General features: G+C 43.8%; 1 protein-coding gene across 1 annotated transcript in view; it reads left to right on the forward strand.

The window, feature by feature from the left end:
• The first annotated feature begins 3313 nt into the window (after window positions 1-3313).
• BRD10 (bromodomain containing 10) overlaps window positions 3314-20302 on the forward strand; it is a 107706-nt gene continuing 90717 nt past the window's right edge. The window contains exon 1 of the mRNA XM_056130528.1: window positions 3314-4159. Within this exon, the coding sequence (XP_055986503.1) occupies window positions 3585-4159 (575 nt within the window). The 5' untranslated portion in view covers window positions 3314-3584. The remainder of the gene's footprint in view (window positions 4160-20302) is intronic.

Consider the following 20302-nt stretch of genomic DNA (forward strand, 5'->3'; position numbering starts at 1 on the left):
TTAAAAATGCTTAAATGCTAGAATTTTTTGGGGGGGGGTCTTTAATCCTACGTTTAAAGCAAGAGTATTCTAAGTAGAAAATTATTATGTACATTTTTCAAATGGAACAAAAGAAATTAGCAATAACTGCTTTCTGGAATCATTAGTTTCTTTCTTCTCACATATTCCAAATGTGCAAATTAATGTGAAAGAGTCCACTTTATAGAAATGACCTAGACAGTAACTTTTTGTTGTTTTTGGTTTGAGGGCTATACCCAGCAGTGCTCATAATCCACCCCTGTGGGTACTAGGAGACCATATGTGGTGCCAGATTCAAACTAGGGGTCAAATTCACAGCACATGCTGGGCAAGTGCCTTAACCTTTGTACTTTCTCCCTGGCTCTATATGGCAAATTTTTAATGTGTGGTGAAATTGTAAATCCACTCGAACAATTTGGTTAATGAAGTACAGCTTACACTTAAAACTTTGTTTTCTTTTTTTCCCTATGAAAACTGGATAAGCAAGGTGCTGGAGAATGGGCATGATCCATTAACAAACAGCCCTTAAATACGTTTACAAAAAGGCTGCTTTTCTAGCAAATTAAAAAAAATTAAAGAGAGGACCAATGTCCCAAGAATTCCCCAGTGTTTTTCATTCTTTCCTTGATGCTTCCTCACCCCACTTTTTGTTTTGGGGGCCACACCAAGTGGTGCTCAGAGGTCACTCCTGGTGGTCCTCTGTGATGCCAAGGATTGAACTGGCCTTGGACACATGCAAAGTAAGTGCATTTGCTCTTGTAGTGTCTTTTTGCTTTCCCTCCTTTAAAATTTTTATTATTTTTGGAGGGGTGGGGTTTTGTGCCTCATCTGCTGGTACTCGGCTTACTCCTGGCTCCGCACCAGGGATCATTCCTGGTGTGCTTAGGGGGACTGAACCTGGGTCAGTCATGTACAAGGCAAATGCCCTATCTGCTGTACCATCTCTCCAGTCCATACCCCAACCCCTTTTTTAATATAGGTCTGTACTACTGAGGGCAGGGGATATAGTGCAGGAGATAAGACAGGACCTAGCACTTGGTAAGCATGCATAGCTACCACTTGAGCTATCTCTCAGGCCCTCTTCGATGCTTTTTAGAATAGTTGCAGAGTGTTCTGTTTCATTTGCATACTATCAAAATAGAGTGCACTCATATAAGCATGACGTAAGAAAATCTCATCACTATCAATTTATCAAAGAGAAGTGATTGTTTCTGTGTTATGGAGTACAGAGTACAAACAGGAAATTTTATGTTTGGGGTGGACACAGCAGGCATACCCTGTGGTGCTGGGGTAGGGGCTTTATTTCTAGTCCAATGCTAGGGATAGGAGACTGTGGCCCTGGCAATAAACCAGAGCTTCCTTCTGGTTCCAGTCCTCTAATTCATAACCCCAGCCACAGAGAAAATTCTTGTTAAAAAACTAACCAACAGAGACCAAGGCCCTTTTTGAACAAGTGTTTCCTATTAATAGGTAGGTCAGTAATTCAGCATTTTTTATATGTCCCCTTATGTTCCTTAGCCCTTCACAGAAAACCTACTGTCAATTAAACTTAAAATAATTTAGTTTATTGATATCTTTGCTATTTCTGGGAAGTGCACTAAATTATGAACCCAGATACCTGAATTTCTTTTTTTTTTTTTGCTTTTTGGGTCACACCCGGCGATGCACAGGGGTTACTCCTGGCTCTGCACTCAGGAATTAATCCTAGCGGGTGCTCAGGGGACCATATGGGATGCTGGGGATTGAAATCAAGTTGGTCGCCGTGCTATTGCTCCAGCCCCAAAATAATTTATAGTTTAGGTAACGTGGTTAGGTAACTACATGTTAAAGTTGCTGCACCCCTCCATCAAAGTGCTCACTCTCCATCACTGTCCCTAAGTTATCTCTAGTTTTCCTCTCACTGCTTGGTAGCCCAGCTTTGTAATTCAAGGCCAAGGATTTGTCATTCTTCGATACTGTCCATTCCTTTGTTTTAACTCTCCCAATTACTATTTTTAATGAGGTTCCAATTTTTCCTCTGTTCTTACCCTATTCCCACGACAGTTTAACAGCAAACACATACACACACAGGTAGATATGCTTTTGTTTTTTACATTTTAATAGAAAACATGAGTTTTTTTTTAAGTAGTAACATAACAAGGAGCGGAGAAAGCGCAGTCCCTCACTTGTGTGTATGCCTCACACCTTCCCCAGACAGACAGACACGCACACAGAGGATTTGATGCCCAGCACACACGCACGCACGCGCGCGCGCGCGCGCACACACACACACACACACACACACACACAGTTTGCGTGTGGATTTGATGCCCAGCAACTCAAACAAAAAAAAAAAATGTGGAACCCTTTCGAAATTTCGAGTGCTATTAAACATGCCCTTTTCTTTTTCAGGAGAGCACATTGTTCTCCTGAGTCTCGATCTTCCTTTCTAAACTCTAATTTATATTTTTAAAAGGCAATTACAGAGGCGTTCATTGAGAGTGTAAATTTTACATTAGGGCAGGATTTACGTTTTGTGGCTTCTCGCCATTCACTTGCCATTAACAGTTTACCTGGCAAACTCTCAAGGGATTAATTTTAGCTCTCGGCGTTAACAAGGGTCTGGCAAAAGCAACACCACGTCCCCGCACCTGCCCTGTAGAAAACTTGAACGCCCCCTCCGTGCGGGGGCGGGGGGCGGGGAAAGAGCGGGTGGAGGAGGCCGGCCGATCCAGGGGCGCAGGCGCCCTGCCTCCCTCCCGACCCCGCCCCTCGCTGTCGGCTACACGCTGATGACATCATCGGCCCGCGCAGCCTACCAGGCCTCGCTGCCGAGCGGAGGCTTTTGCGTAGCGGGGCGGGGCGGCGCTGCCGTGCCGCGCATGCGCGCCGGGGATGGCGACGCTGCCTCTTTCTTCGCCTCTCTCCAGCGCGCGCCCCGGCGGCAGGGGGGGCCGAGGGCCCTCCCCCTCTTCTCCCTGCCCCTCCCCTCGCCTCCCCCCTCCCCCCAGCCGGCGGGGCTCCTAACTGACAGTTGTCGCCGGGCCGGTCCGCGCGCCGCCTCCTCCTGCCCGGGTCCCCTGCAGGTAGCGCGGGGCGGGAGGGGGTGTGAGGGAGAGGAGGAGCCCGGGCCGCCGCGGCCCCGCGCCGCGGCCGTCTCCCGGGAGGCCGAGGAGGACCCTCCCCTGCTGCCGCCTCGCCCCCTCCCCGTCCCCTCGCCGGGCCCGGCCCGGCCGGCGGGGCGCGGGCCGGCGGGCGGGGCGCCGAGGGGCGAGGCGGGCGCGGGCCGCGCGCGCGCCGCCGCCGCCGGGGGGAGGGGAGAGGAGGGCGCCTCGGCTCTCCTCTTCTCTCCCCCCTCCCCCGCGCCATGTAACCCCGCCCCGCGGGCGGCGAGCGCGAGACCCCCGCACGCGGCGAGCCGGCCGCCGGCGAGAGCGAGGCCCGATGCGGCCGGGGCTGCGCGGCGCGGCCGAGCCCTGAGGCGGCGGCCCGCGCCCTCGCGTCCCCCGGCGCCTCGAGCGGCCGCTCCGCGCCGTCCCGCCCGGGCCTGCCGGGCAGGCACGAGCGAGTCCGAGCCTGCCGGGGCGATGGGGCCGGCCGGGGAGGAGGAGCGGCCGCCGCCGCCGCCGGCAGCCGAGGACGGGGACGACGACGACGACGACGAGGTGGCGGCGACGCCGGGGCCGGCCCGCGGGCGCGGCAGCCCGGCGCGGGAGGAAGCCGGCAGCCCGGAGGCGGCGGCGGCGGCGGCGAGGGGGCTCGGGGGCGGCGGCTGCCCGGAGCAGGAGCGGACCTACGAGCTGCAGCAGGGCTACCGCATCCTGGGCGAGTTCCTGCAGGAGAAGCACCGGGGCCTCACCGCCCCCTTCCTGCAGCCCTCGGGGGGCGGCGCCCCCGGGGGGGAGGAGGAGGCCGCCGAGGGGCCGCGCGGCGGCGCCCGGGGCGCCCGAGCCCTCCCGCAGCCGGGCGGCCGGGACGTGTGTCTGCTGAAGATGGAGGAGAAGTTCGCCCGCGGCCAGTACGGGAGCATCACCGAGTTCGTGGCGGACTTCAGGTCGATGCTGGAGGCGTGTTACCGCACGCACGGCGTGGACCACTGGGTCTCCAAGCAGGGCCAGAAGCTGGAGATGATGCTGGAGCAGAAGTTGGCGCTCTTGTCCCGGTGAGTGCGCGCCGGCCGGCCGGCCGCCCGGGGTGGGACGGACGCGCTGACACAAACACACCCTCGCACGTGTCCGAGGATGGGCCGGGCCTGGGCCGGGGGCGCCGCTGATAGGCGCTGCTCGGTGCTGGAGCACCCGGGGGGAGGAGCGGCGCCGGGCGCCGCGCGGGCAGCCCCGCGCCGACCCCGCACCTCGCGATTCCGAACCGAGTCGGGGGGCGAGAGGCTCAGGCGGAAGCCGAGGCTGGAGCCCTTAAGCGGGTGTCAAGTTTGTGGCGCTACAAAGTAGCGCTCGGCGAGGCGGAGCCCGAGTTTTGGCTGCAAGCTGAGCCGCAGCTGTTGGAACGTTGCTATAGCTTGCATTTGGAATGGGAGTCTTTATTTTAGGACGAAAAATCTTTTCTAAAAGGGGGCGCGCCTATGAGAAAAGCGGTCGTTTCGAGTGAAAACATAACTGTTTTGCTACCCTTGTGAGACGTCAGAGACGTGGGGGGCGTTGGTCAAGGGCGAAGTTAACTCTGGGTGATACTGAACTTTTCTCTCAGCTGAATTTTAGCAACAATAGAGGCCGCTTCTTGGTGACTTTCCTGGGGGTGGTGGCGAGTGGGGTTTGGGGGCTACACCCGGCAGTCCTCGGGGCTTACTCCTGGCTCTGTGGTCAGGGATCATTGCTGGCCGGACCAACCCGGATGCCCGTGGGATCTTTAGAACCCAGGTTGAGCACAGACAACACTTTTCACGAATGTACACCCGAAACCGTAGGCCGTTCACATGGCATCGTATTTTGGTGCACTCCATCCACATGGACGAAATCAGCACTTTGTTTTGTAAGAAGAAATTACGCAAGAGGATACTAAGATAAATATATAATATAAAGATTATATAAAAATTTATATGAGCCCAACAGAGTTCTCAAGTGGAATTTTTTTAGTAACAGGAAAGTAATTGGTGAAAATGAGAGCGGAAATGGAATCATTTGACTTTTTACTAGCTGAGGGAATTTTATTGAATCACTTTTTCTCTTTAGCCTCAGTTTCCTCATCTGTAAAATAGAGATGATAATAGTACTAATCACGTGGATCTCTGTGTAAGTGAGTTAATGTAAAATCGGCTGTGCCAGTCTCATGGTTCACCCAGTTCTGTGTTAATCGTTATAGTAGTAGCCATTGGATAAATTTAATATTTTCCTCATGTGGCACTGATCATTGTATTGATACTTCTTTAATATAGCCCCTGAAAAGTTTTGTTAATATTTTGGTTCTCTATAATTATACTTTTAAAATATTTTAATCTGTTGAAACATTCCCTAACAGTAATGTTTGACTCCTTAGCAGGGCAATATTTAAACTAAGAACCTCTTCTTAAATTCTTTCATTAAGGGGCCAGAGCGGTAGTATAGCAGCTAGGCAATTTGTATTGCATGCGGCCAACCCAGGCTCCATTCCCAGCTCTCCATATGGCACACCAGGGGTAATCCCTGAACCCAGAGCCAGGAGCAAACCTTGGGTACTTCCACCCCACTCCCTCCACAAAAAAAAAAAAGTACAAAACAAAATTAAAAACCTTGCTTCACGCAGGATTATTTGGTACTAGAATAATGAATCATAAATTTGCTTTGGGGACAGAGATAATACAAAGATTGAGGCACTTTCATAGCATGTGGCTGAGGCTCTGGGTTGAATCCCTGTACCATATTTGTTCCTCTGAGCACTGATGGGTGTGACCCCTGAACACAGACCTAGGTGTAGCCCCACCTGTTAATAAATTCCTGCTTTGTAAATTCCTGTTAATACCTTATGTAGTGACATTAATATGTGTAGTGTTCGTTACCTTATTTCCATTGTGCTTTATAGAGAAAGCTCAAAAGTTGATCTATTTATGTCACTAATCTTAAATAGTAAAACATACTCTTAAATTGATGTCTTATGGGGCTGGAGCATTAGCACAGCGGGTAGGGCGTTTGTCTTGCACGCAGCTGACCCAGGTTTGATTCCCAGCATCCCATATGGTCCCCTGAGCACCGCCAGGAGTAATTCCTGAGCGCAGAGCCAGGAGGAACCCCTGAGCATTTCTAGGTGTAACCCCAAAAAGAAAAAAAAAAAGAATAATGTCATAAAATTTTAGCCTTGTAAAGAATCATAGATCGCTAAAGTAGTCCTTCAGGTTTAGTATATTTAGAATGAGGCAAAAAAATAGATACTAGCAGGCATCATATATGTTTTAGTGAATTCTAGGTGTTTTCGAAAGCATTGTCGGTATAATAAATATATCTTAGTTCTTGTAAGTGAAAGTCACTATTCTTTTCATAAAACTAAATTTGTAAATGTTTAAAATTGTTTCCTGTAGGTAATACTTAAAATGTGATGTATTCCATATCTAATAGTACTGTCTATAGCACTGTCCTGTTGTTCATCGATTTGCTCGAGCGGACCCGGTAATGTCTCCATTGTGAGACTTGTTGTTACTGTGTTTGGCATACTGAGTACGTCACGTCACGGGTAGCCTGCCCGGCTTTGCAGTGCGGGTGTGATACTCAGTGCTTGCCCTGCTCTCTGAGGGCCAGAGGAATCGAACTGGTTCCGAGCAAGACAAACAACCTACCGCTGTGCTATTGCTCCAGGATTCATATTAAAAGTGAATGTGTCTGTTGTTTAGATAATAGACTGTAGGCAGATTGATGTGCTTTCTTTGCATAGGAAAGATAGACTTGGGTTTTAAATAGCGAAAAAATAGTAAGATGGTCTCAACTAGATAATTAATTTTTTTTGTATCTTGCCACTGTTAAAGTTGCTAGGGGATCTAATCCGAGCTCCTGAATACAAAGCATATAGGCCCGTCCTTTGAACTTTCTCTCCAGCCCCTCAAACTAGGAATTCCTCCCCCAACACTGGTTGGAGGCTAAATTCTCAGTCAATTCTAAACAAATGCTTGAGTGAGCACAGCTTTGAGAAAAGCATAGGTTACAATGTTGGTTATCCCAGTAGGGTGTGTTGATGTTTTGAAGTTAGAGTCTATAGACCGCCCATCTATACAGATATGATTTTCAGCAAATCGGTGATTGAAAATTTTAAATGCTATGTCATATTTCAGTAGTACAAAGAGGTCACTTAGATGTTCTTATTTAAGTTTGTATTCTGGTCTTTTTTGGAAAGGTATTAAACTTTTTATTTATTTTTTTTGGCCTGGTGGAGGTTGTGTGGGTGGTAACTTGGGGCCAAACCCAGAGGTGCTCAGGACTTACTCCTGGCTCTGCACTAAGAGTTTACTCCTGATGCAGTTCATGCTTTGGGGACCATATGTGTGCTGGGGATGAAACTGAGTTTGACTTCATGTAAGGCAAGCATCTTAACCTCTGTACTATGTCTCCACCCCTGAGTTTGCTTGCTTAAAATATTAATTTACTATTTTTGTGTGGGCTGGAGCGATAGCACAGCGGGTAGGGTGTTTGCCTTGCACGCTGCCGACCCGGCTGACTCAGGTTCGATTCCTCCGCCCCACTCGGAGAGCCCAGCGAGCTACCGAGAGTATCTCATCCACACGACAAAAGCTTTGCAAGTTCCCCATGGTGTATTTGATACGCCAAACACAGTAACAAGTGTCACAATGGAGACGTTACTGGGCCCGCTCGAGCAAATCGATGAACAATGGGAGAACAGTGACAGTGACTTTTGTGTGGTGCCAGGGGTAGATCTGAAGACCTCATCCAAGCAAACTGAACTATATCCCTGATCTGTTGAATTAATTTGCTTATTCAAATTTATGTAAGGAGAACATTTATATGGAGAGTTGATCCTTGTAACTATTAAATCTTCTAGTAAGAAATGATATTAGATAAATGCATTAGATAAAGAAATGAATGCGTTAAAAGAGAATGCCATGTTTTCTTTATAGAGCAGCCCAATGTCGTTAGAATGTGGGACATAATTGCGTAACTTAATTTTGGTTTCTTCACCTATCACTGTATCACTGTCATCCCGTTCATCTACTTGCTCAAGCGGGTGCCAGTAACATCTTCATTCGTCCCAGCCCTGAGATTTTAGGAGCCTCTTCTTACTAGTGTTTCCCAACGATTGGAGGCTCTTTCAGGGTCAGGGGAATGAGACCTGTTATTGTAACTGTTTTTGGCATATTGAATACGCCATGGGGAGTTTGCCAGTCTTTGCCATGCAGGCGAGATATTCTCGGTAGCTTGCTAGGCTCTCTGAGATATGTGTGTGTGTGTGTGTGTGTGTGTGTGTGTGTGTATCGCTGTCACTGTCCTCCCGTTGTTCTTTGATTTGCTCAAGCGGGCCCAGTAATGTCTCCATTGTGACACTTGTTACTGTGTTTGGCATATCGAATATGTCATGGGGAGCTTGCCAGGCTCTGCCGTGCGGGCGGGATACTCTCGGTAGCTTGCAGGGCTCTCTGAGAGGGACGGAGGAATCAAACTCGGGTCGACCATGTTGGCCGCGTGCAAGGCAAATGCCCTACCCACTGTGCTATCGCTCCAGCCCATATATATATGTATTTATATATTTTACTCTGTGACGATGTGTCCAAGAATGTGTTCATTCATGTGTGAGGCTCGGACCGAGCATGTGGAAAGCAGCCTGGAGGGTGGCGGTGGTTGGGTAGTGGAGGCTGGGCGCTGGGGCTGGGTCCCTTGGGGCTGAGAGGGCTCTCACCTGCTCCCTCTGGGGTGCCCCGAGTGAAAACAGCCTGGTGCAGAGTCCCATGGCATGGTTATGGGGGCCTCATTTTATACTCCTTTCCAGGAGAAGCAGCTGTGAGTTCTGGAGGGTGGTTGATGAGATATTTGTGTGTGTGTGTGTGTGTGTGTGTGTGTGTGTGTGTGTGATCTCCTCCTCCTCAACATAAACATAGACACAAAAATTGGATGTGTTCCCATGTGCAAACAATGACTCAGAGAAGAAAGAGATTTAAAATAGTGTCCTAAAACATTAGGTACCAGGAATGGGAGATGGGAGATCTGTGTAACAAAAGAATTTAAATCACTTAAGAGATAAGGGGATATGGTGAATAGATGACAGTGAAGACTAGAAAGACAAGACAAGGACTAGGATGAGGGAACTATTTTGATTGGGACTACTACCACGACTACGATTGTGTAATAAGAGGAGAGATCGAACTACTCTGGGAAGGAGAGAGCAATAAATTGACTACCAACAAGTCTGGAGCCCTGTTTCTTTGTTCCCCAGGTCCTTTGTCCATCTATTGCCATCGTCTGGTCTGGAGAGGTGACTCTTGGCCTTCGAACCCTCCAGTCCCGTGCCCCAAGGCTTTTCCTTGAAAATCACACAAGGTTGACCTGCTGGTGTGAAGTCTTCACCTATATTTTTCATAAATTAGGCTAGATTGGGGCTGAAGCAATAGCACAGCAGGTAGGGCATCTGCCTTGCACGCGGCTGACCCGAGTTTGATTCCCAGCATCCCACATGGTCCCTGAGTACTGCCAGGAGTGATTCCTGAGTGCAAAGCCAGGAGTGGCCTCTGTGCATCGCCAGGTGTGACCCAAAAAAGAAAAAAAAAAATAGGCTAGGTTAGTTTGTTAAAAAAAAAGTATCCCAGTATCTGCCAGAGCTAGATATTAAAATTCCTGAAATCACATGTTCCCTGTCCGTAAGTAGGTTTATAGTTGAGTAGAGAATTTTTTTTTTTTGTTTTGTTTTGTTTTTGGGTCACACGTGGTGATGCTCAGGTGTTACTCCTGGCTCTGCACTCAGGAATTACTCCTGGCGGTGCTCAGGGGACATACAGGATGCCAGGGATCTAACTCAGGTCAGCCACATGAAGGGCTGATTCCCTACCTGTTGTACTATTGCTCTGGCCCTAAGTAGAGAAATATTTTTGAAAGATAACAGTTCGGTAGTGAAGGTATGAAGTATCGGGGGAACTTAAAATGTAATGTTGGAATGGTGAGAGAAGGAAAAGAGAAAGGGAAAGAGACTAGATTTAGCAGTATTAGAGAGAGAGTAGGGATGCGTGACGCAAGTGGTTGAGCAATACATTGCACCTGCATAATCCTGGGTTCAGTCCCTCACACTGCACAGATTTTCTAGCATGACTTGAGTGTGGCCTCCACAAACACAAAACAAACAACAAACACTGTCCTCCCGTTGTTCATCGATATGCTCGAGCGGGCCCAGTAACTTCTCCATTGTGAGACTTCTTATTACTGTGTTTGGCATATTGAATACTCTCGGTAGCTTGCTAGGCTCTCTGAGAGGGGCAGAGGAGTCAAACCCAGCTCGGCCGGGCCCTACTGCTGTGCTATCACTCCAGCCCACAATAATTTAAAAACAAATATATATATGCATGTGCGCGCGCGCGCGCGTGTGTGTGTGTGTGTGTGTGTGTGTGTGTGTGAGATATCTCACAGAGAAGTTAATACTTGAAGGAGTATTGCTGCTAGAATTTTGGGGGGCATCGCAGCAGTCTAAACTACAATGACTAGCAAGACTTGGAACAGCTTGGTTTTCCTGGGAACTACAGGTACTTCAGTTTGACGACAGTTTGGTCTCCACAATAGTATACAAGAGGATCAGTTGGAGTAAGAGAAGAAAATTTTACAACTTTAGTGTATTCTAAGTCTGCTTTGTAAAAATTTATCTTTTTGTGATGCTGGGAATCAAACCCAAGGCCTTACATGTGGAAGGCAGTATTCTGTAGAACTACATTTCTGGCTAACTAATTTTTTTGCAATAGTACTAATATGTACAAAGTTATACTCCTCTGCCTAGTGTGTCCAAAACTTCCACCCACTGCAGTACTTACTTATTTTAGTCTTCATTGGGATCAGGGCTTCCCCAGCAATGCTAGGGAGTCTCCAAGACCGTTCACAGTAATGCTTAAAAATCATGTGGTGCTTGGAATAGCTGGCTGTTCAGCCTTGCTAGCTTGCTTTTTGTATTTGTAATAGTACTACATATGTATAATATATCAATCAAAATATAGTTTTTATTCTACATTGGTAAACATAATAGTATAGCTTATATATAATATTAGTGATAGAGGACTAAGATTTAGGTATTATTTCTATTAAAAAAGATATTTTTGAAGACATTTATGGGGGAAACTGAAAAATAGTTTAGCTTTAGATGTAGAGAAAACACCTAAGTAGAGAGGAATAAAAAACACTTGTTAGAAAAGGCAGAGCTTTAAAACCTGAAATATAAAAATTTTCACCTTTTAGGTTTTAAATGAGAATACTCAAAAGCTTTTAAATTTTAATTAACTTTGAAAGCTTATCTATTTCTGGGTAGCCAGAAGTTTTTATTTTCCTAGTTTTAAAAAAAACTGTAGCTATTGAAAAGGCATCAGTGGATCACCTGGTGACTCAATGGAACCCATTTAAAAAATTTTAATTTTATCCAGTTAAAATAGTATTTTGGTAAATAAGCTTGATAATAGTATGTTCTTGTTAAAATTTCACTTCTGAATTAAGGTGTTTAAAATTCTTCATGACATGAGCTAAAATGAAAAAAACTCTTTAAAATACAACTGAAGATGATTTGGTTTTGTAATTCCTTTTTTAAGGTTACAGAGTATTTTGGGGGAATTGAATTGCAAAAGCATCATCCTGAAATCAGGTGTACCAGTAGTAATTAAAATGCAAGTGTATTTGGTAAGCCAGTATATATTCCCTTCTACATTAAATGGAAATTTTGTTGATTTTTTTCTTGATTAGGAAGAAAACTCAGAAATTAATTGGGTAGTTTAACAATAGGCTTCTTCTTAGTAATTTAACTGCCCCTTCACCCCTGCTAGGTTCTACAATTATACTTTTATATAAATCTGGTTGATAAAATTTGAACTAGCCTTTTGTTCAGAACTATAGAATGTTAGAGGGGACTTGAGCAGTAGTACAGTGGATGGGTCATTTGCTTTGCACATGACTGACTGGCATTTTCCAGCACGACATGTGGTATCCTGAGGCTGCCAGAAGTGATGCCTGAATGTAGAGCCAGCAGTAAGCCTTGAGCACCTCTGGATGTGGATGAAAAACAAAATGTTAGCACTTGATATTTCATGTAGTTTTATTATTATAGTGTTTAGTCTTTTTTTGAAAAAAGTTTAGAAACAGTTCAGAAGATAATTGCAGTGATGAAAGGGAAAGGATTTTTATTAATGATACATTTATCCAGTACCTATTATCTTTTGTTTGTTATATTATCTTTGGGGCCAGTCAGTGTCTCCCACAAAAGTTTTAAAGATTATACATACACAGTAAATGGAAGGTAAAATATGTTAATACTGTGGTTTTTCAACCTTGATTTGTTGTTAAAACATCTGAAATTCAGGTACTATTTGTAGAACACCCCAAATTATTGATATATTTAGTTGTATCATATTTTTTTTTTTGCCAGGGGTATCTAAAAGATTTAAACCAGGTTATGGGAGGAATTTCTTTTTTGGTGGTAGGGGAGGCATACCGTGGTAAAGCTCAAGGTTTGCTCTGACTCTGCTCACTGATCACCCCTGGCAGTGCCAGGGGGACCATAATTACTTTGGGATGTTTGATGGCATATCATTGTTCAACTTTTTAAATTAACCATGTTCAAAGAATGCATAACTTGAAAATATTGTGGTCATTGTTATAGAAAGTTTGGGGAACTCAGAGAAGGGAAACTATTGGGAAAGGAGGTAGCATTGAACAATAGTTTACTGGATTTTATGCAGAATTGTTTTGGAGGGTGGGAGAATATTAATAGTTGAAGTTGAATTCATATAGTTATTTGAATTATGACAAGTAATATGTAAGGCCCTGTAGATAGTATGATGAACAGATTAACAGGACATTCTTCCTTCTAGGTAGTTGGTAAGCAAAAATGAACAATCTGAAGATGTGGAAGTAGGTGAGGACAAACTATCCAGAAGAATAGTTTATACCTGTGATCAGAGAATAGTTTGAGGAGGGCCTGTAATGACAGATAAACATACAGAGGCTGGAACTAGTTATGGCAGTTGGCAGTCCTTGAATGCTTGCTGAAGAATTTAGTGAGAGCGGTGTAGATCAATAACAAGTTTTGGAAGGGAGTTGACCCCCCCCCCCCCACGAATATTTTGATGTTTGAAGGACAAGTGAAAGGGAGAAAATGAAGAAAGAAAACTACTTAAAAGGGTATTGAGTTAATTCCATGAAGGGATAATAAGCAATAGGAAGAGAAAAAAATGCATAGGAATGCAATAGAGCTAAATTCATCAGGTAAATATGGTAAATTCACAAGCGTAGATGTTGGTTTTTTGGTGTTTTTTTCTTGGGGGGGGGGTAACTCCTAGGCACCTGGCAATGTCTAGGAGTTATTCCTGGATCTATGCTCAGGAATTACTCCTGGTGCTGCTGGGGGATCATATTGAATGCCGGATATCAAACCCAGGTTGGCCCTGTGCAGGCAAATGCCATACCATTGTACTATCACTTGGACCCACATGGATGTTGTATACATAGGAAAAGATGATGCGCAAAATGAATTTGAGCTCGGGTGATGATGAAATTAAAGAAAGAAAGGAGGTGGCATTCACTTGAAGACATGAAACAGGGAAGTATCATAAGATTGCTTATGGAGCTCAAGATAGTGACTATTAGGACTTTAGAGATTGGAAATTAGCTTGCAGAAGGAAGAAGGAAAAAATGGGAATGAATAAGATTGATGAAGAAGAGTCTAGTAAAAATACAGGGGACCAAAGGCAGAACTTTCTCTGAGGATTAAGTCTCTTAAATCTGGAAAGAGGAATAATTTGAAGGCTATGATTAAAATGAATATGATGTAGGCAGGCAGATAGGGTAGGCCCCTTCCCAAGGCAATGGAAGTAAATTTCCGGGGAAGCAATATCTCTGACCTCATGGGGAACTTACTGGCACCAGTCCAGCAGTCTGTGACAGTGGAGGCTGGATGTCTACAGGGATGACAGCGGACAAAATAGAGCCCAATTAAGGATCAGAGAGAGATTAACCAGAAACTCCAAAGCTGTTCCTTTGACACTTGACCAGCCCCCTCCAACAGAAGCTCCTGCAGAAACGAAAGTCAGGAAAGGAATTTCAAAGAAGACCATCACCACTACCAACCCCCTTGGTAATCTCCCTCGCAATGGACTTTTACCTAGGTAGAAGCCCCACCTGGGGACAGGTTGGAAGAAACCCTATAAAGGCCACCTTGAACAAAGGAAGCGTGAGCATATGCTGCCTGAGCACATGTGTTGCCCACATCTCCCCTCTTAAGATGTGTACTGTCGTGTTTTCATGTCTAATACTGGAATGTGTGTAGGATCTGTGCCCTTGGAGAAGCCTGGGCTCTCTTTTGAGTAGGTTACACTCTACTCTCTCTCACTTTCTCTCCCTCCTTCCCTTCAAAACCTCCAAATAAAAACTGTGTAATTTCACTGATCGTCTGCTCCTGAAATTCCTTTCTGCAAGGCGAGACAAGAACCCAGTAACCCTGGGTCCTGGGTGGCAGAGGCGGATGGGGGGAAAGTGACCGTCTTTCTTTTCCCTGCTTCACATAATCCACCTGCTGGGCCCACTGACATCAGATATAGTATATGCTAAAGATGAAGTGCATGCTTCATTGAGAAGAGGCAATTAAAGAAGCTTGTAGAGTTCATTCTAGTACAGCTGGTAAGGCACTTTCCTTGCATGTGGCCAACTGGGATTTGATCCCCAGCATCACATGTGGTTCATCATGCTGCCAGGATGGATGGATTCCTGAGCATAGAACTGGGAGTAAGAGGTCAGAGAGATAGTATACCCGGTAGGATGCTTGCCTTATACAAATAAGTCATTGCCTGGCATCCCAAATGACCCCTGTGCTGGCTAGGAGTGATTTCTGAATACAGAGCTAGGAGTAAACCATGAATACCACTGGGTGTTGCCCTCAAACAAAAACAAAACAGGAGTAAGCCCCAAGTACAATAAGTGTGGTGTGTACGCGTGTCCCCTGCCTCTCCTCCCTCATTCCCCTCCTGGCCGAGTATAAATATAAACAAGAAAGAATTTATTCTGGGATACGTAAAAGATACTATTTCAAATATGATAAACTTATAGAACTTATTTTGAGAGATATTTTGCCCCATTTTGAATATTTCTTGAAAATTAGATTTTTACAATAAAAATAAAATACCCTATTAGATCTAAAGTGTTTGCCATATAGTCTGTTTCTTGTTTTTGTTTGTCCCCTTGTACTGTTTCTGAGGAAAATAGTGAAAGGAAAAACAATTTTGGAAAGAAATTGGGTTTTATAGTTGTATTTCAGCTTTCAAATCATCCTCAGGCTATCTTCGTAAAATAACAAATAATAGACAATTTTATTTCTGGGACTTGAATAATAATGAAGCTTTAAGTCTGTATTAAATTACTAGTGCTTATTTTCATTTCTGTAATTGGGAAGGGCTAATAAGTCCCGATGGTAGTATTATCTGTCACCAACCTGTTATTTCATCTTCCACCTGGGATCTGTGAATGTTTCAGAGTTAATGGTGCTCAGAAGACAAGGTATTAAATATATATACTTTGAAAAAAGGCAGGAAAAACAACAAAGTATTAACAGTAGTTATTGCTAACTAGAAAGATCCTAGGCATTTTAAATTTTCTTTTACTGTTATGTCCTCCATTTTCTTTAATAACAATTTCTCAAAAGCGAAATTTAAAAGGAAATCAGTTTACACTTTTAGTAACCTTATATATTGGGCTAAAAACATTTAGCATCAGAGTTGTAAGACAGTTACCGTTATGTGAAATGTTCTAGCTCAGTAATGGAATAGTGGTATTGTTGATATGTTTTTATGCTACTCCCAGTGGTGGTTGGGAATCAAATCCTGGTCTCCTGCATGCAAAGAATGCACTTAACCCATTGAGCTAATCCTTGTAGGTGATTTTTTAATTTTTACTCTTAATAATTTTTTGTAAAATAGCCACACATAAGTTGTTTATTTTTTGAAGTACCACTCAAAATATGAAATCTAAAGAGTCTGTATATGTACGGTTTTAAGGACTCAATAGCAAAAACTAAGAACTTTCCTCAGACTTGCATATTTTATGAAGCTTTTAAGTACAATCATCAGAAAATAACTTTTCTGGTAGCTGCTTTTATGTATTTTATAAATTCATATTCCTGGGGATTAGACTTGTTCCTTTCTATATGGGCATTTTACTAACAGGTAAAAAGATTGTAACCTATATGTGATTACAAACTGCTTGAGGCTAAGTTATGCAAATGGCTGCTATGTGGATGGAACTGTAGGGCATTATATTGAGTGAACTTAGCCAAGAGAGAAACAGATACAGAATAATCTTCTCTAATAGCTGGAATATAGAGAAGCATGGTAAGGAAACAACAGAATCTAGAAGCTAGTGTGTGGAATGGAGCTTACCCTGTAGTGAGAGGTGGTGGGTCAGGGTAGAGGGGTAGAGTAGGCAGGCGTGTGAGTGACTGGGGGAACCTGAGACAGTGGTGGAGGGGAAGGGAAACTGCTGGGTCGGTGGTGTTGGAATGCTAGTTTGCGTGGAGCCCAGTCACTGATAGTATTGTAATGTTGTAAGGTAAAGGTAAAAAGGTAAAGGCCCTCCCGTTGTTCGTCGATTTGCTCGAGCGGGTCCAGTAACGTCTCCATCATGAGACTTGTTGTTACTGTGTCTGGCATATCGAGTACGTCGCGGGGAGCTTGCCAGGCTCTGCCGTGCGGGCGAGATACTCTCGGTAGCTTGCCGGGCTCTCTGAGAGGGGCGGAGGAATCGAACTCGGGTCGGCCATGCTGGCTGCGTGCAAGGCAAACGCCCTACTTAAAATCAAATTAATACATCGCCAAGATAAGATGCGGGAAGTGTGTTTTGTTTATTTTTTTGGCCACACCCCATGTATAGGGCTTACTCCTGGTTCTGCACTCAGGAATTATTTCTGGCAGTGCTCAGGATCATGTAGCATGCTAGGTATCAAGCCCAGGTCTGTCACTTGAAAGCAAGCACCGTACCCTTTGTACTGTCTCTTCAGCCCCCAAAGTGTGTGTTATTTACCACATGCAGTATTTGGGGTATCATCTCTTAACAGTTATTTATATTTATATGTATATGTGTGGGGGGTGGGGAGGGGCAATCACACCTGCCTGTACTCAGGGTTTACTCCTGGCTCTGTGCATAGGAGGTGACTCCTGATACTGCTCAGGGAAACATATGTGGTGCCAAGGATCAAACCAAAGAGAGAACCTGATGTGCCATAGTACTACACATTGTGCTATCCCTGCTTTGATTCTTCTCACGGATAAACTCACTTCCAGTCTACCTCACTTGCTTCTCTTAGGTTACCTTTAATTTTCTGAGCATCTTATCTAAATTAACCATTTACTTTAGATTTACTTTAGGCCATTTGCTCTCCTCCTTGGTCTCCTTTGCTTTTCTTCGCAGCATGTGTTGCAACCTAATTTACAATACAATTTAAATATATGTATTTTTCTCCTCTTTTTACTGGAATGTAAAATTAAAGAGAATAGGATTTTTCTCCTGCATGGTGTGTTACCGTTTTATTTCTTTAAATGTTAACTCATTTAAGCAGTAGATGGTTATAAATTCTAAAGGTCATTTTCTCAAAGAGTGTTTCCCAGATTCACCAGCATTAAAATGGTGTTAAAAATGGATTCCTTGGCTGGAGAGAATGGAATCTCTTCATTGGAATGAAGGGATGGTAGGAAGAAAGGGAGAAGCAGATTCATATTCTTATGTTTTCAAGTGGAATACAGTTTGAAGAAGTAACTGTAAGTGAGGTTAGTGGTTGGGGGAGTAGTGAGTGGACATGGCTCTAGGCATTTATATTACTCCGTTGAAATCATTTAGAGAACTTTGTGAATTTTGAGTTTGTCAGAGTTTTTGATTTTGGGGGGTTACCCCTGACAGTGCTCAGGGATTTACTCCTGGCTCTGCCCTCAGGAATCACTCCTGGCAGTGCTGGGGGACCATATCAGATGCCAGGGATCGAATCCAGGTTGGCCATGTGCAAGGCAAACTCCCTACCCACAGTACTACCACTCCAGACCCTGAGTATGTCAGAGTTTTAACCAAAAGTAATCGCTGTTGCCAGATTGACTTTTATATTATTTTAAAACATTTTGTTAAAGAGTCTAACAAAAAGCAATAGAATATTTAAATCCTCATGTTTCTTTTACCCAGCTCCCAACAATATTTATTCATGACTAGTTCTACCTAACTCATATCTCCTTTGTATAAAGAGAGTTTTTGTCATTTCATTTTTTTTTTATTGAGCTACTGTGGTTTACAATACTGTTAATGATAGTTTCATGTGTTCATCATTTCAACACCACACCCAGTACCAGAGTGCCCATTTCTCTCTACCAGTGTCCTGGACACCTTCCACTCATCCCTCTGTCCCAGATAAGCATAATTAAATTTTCCAGTTCTGATACCTTTGGCCATTTGTTGTTGTCTTACTATATTTCTATATTCCATAGTCCATTGTTCTTTATATTCCATGAAAATATAAATTTTGTTGTTGTGTGTGTGGTGACAACTATGCACATAGAGAGGAGTAAAGCAGAACTCCTGGAATTCCATAGAACTGTAAATCAATGATAAGTTGGTAAAAGTTTTCAAAAACTCTATCTTTCATTTTATAGATAAATTTTAAAAAATAGTGTGAACAGTCCTATGCTATTACATTTTCAAATTTATGTGAATTAGATAACTCCTACAAATAATTTACTGACAGAAAAAAAATTCAAGAATTTAAAGAATAATGTGAATAGGTCTATAAAAGTATAAAAATCGATTTTATCCCATAAGGTTGACATTGGTTTTATTATAGAAGATATTACAGATAATGCTTAATCATATTATTAATAAGCAAAAGAAAGAAATCTCTATATGTATTAAAAAACACTTGAGGTGGAACCGGAGAGATTGTACAGTGGACAGTGTACTTTTGTGACTTTCATGGCATGTGGCTGACCTGAGTTTTTGATCCCTGGTGCCCTGTGTGGTCCCCCAAGCTCTTCTAGGAGTAATCCCTGAACACAGAACCAGGCACCGCTGGGTGTGGCCCCAAAATGGAAAAAAAAAATTAGCTGAATTCTAGACAGATAGTACAGCAGGTAGAGCACTTGTTTGCATATAGCTGATCTGGGCTCGATCCACAGCACCACATATGGTCCCCCCAGCACAGCCAGGTGATCCCTAAGTGTAGAGCCAGGACTAAATCCCTAGGACTGTGGGATGTAGCCGCAAAACTAAAAATAAAAAATAAATCGCCTAAATAGACACAGAAAGAGCATTCAGAATAAATGAAACATTAATCATTACTTTCTTATTTTGAAGCATGCCCCTGACATCAAATTATTCCATACATGCTGCACTTAAAACTCTTAGGGATGGGACTGAGTTACATTTTAAATATAATTAGAGGAACCAGAGATTATACAGTGGGTAAGGCTCTTTTCCTTGTGTATGGTCGACCTGGGTTTGATCCCTGGCATCCCATGTGGTCCCCCAAGCACAGCCAGGAGTAATTCCTGAGTGCAGAGCCAGGAATTAACCCCTGAATACCACAGAGTATGGACCAAAACACAATAACAAAAATAACAAAAAGTAATTAGAGGACTGAGCGTGTGGTTCATTGGAAGAACAGCTTGTGCTTCTGTTCCTGCTTCTGTTCCCCAAACAGAAAATAGATACACAATAAAATGTTAACAATAATATATCATTTCAAAAATGTTTTTAATAGCAAATATTGAACAGGTGTTTATTTTTTTATTTTTTTGCTTTTTGGGTCACACCTGGCGATACTCGGGTTACTTCTGGCTCTGCACTCAGCAATTATTCCTGGAAGTGCTCAGGGGACCATATGGGATGCTAGGATTCAAACCTGGGTCGGCCGCATGCAAGGCAAACGCCCTACCCGCTGTGCTATTGCTCCAGCCCCAAGTATTTATATTTTTAATTGTTCAAAATATCATAGTTAAAATTTTTTATGTTGTTTGAATCAGAATTCAGATATATGGTGATTGGTTCATGTCTTTTTTTTTATTGTAATGTAGGAGTATTTCTAATTATTCAGACATTGATTAGGCTGATTGAATTGGGCATGAACTCCACCTTACTTTTTTTTTTCTTTTTTATAAATTTGTTTATTGAATCACCGTGAG

The sequence above is a fragment of the Sorex fumeus genome, unplaced genomic scaffold (assembly GCF_029834395.1).
Source record: "Sorex fumeus unplaced genomic scaffold, SorFum_2.1 ptg000079l, whole genome shotgun sequence".
NCBI classification, from domain to species: domain Eukaryota; kingdom Metazoa; phylum Chordata; class Mammalia; order Eulipotyphla; family Soricidae; genus Sorex; species Sorex fumeus.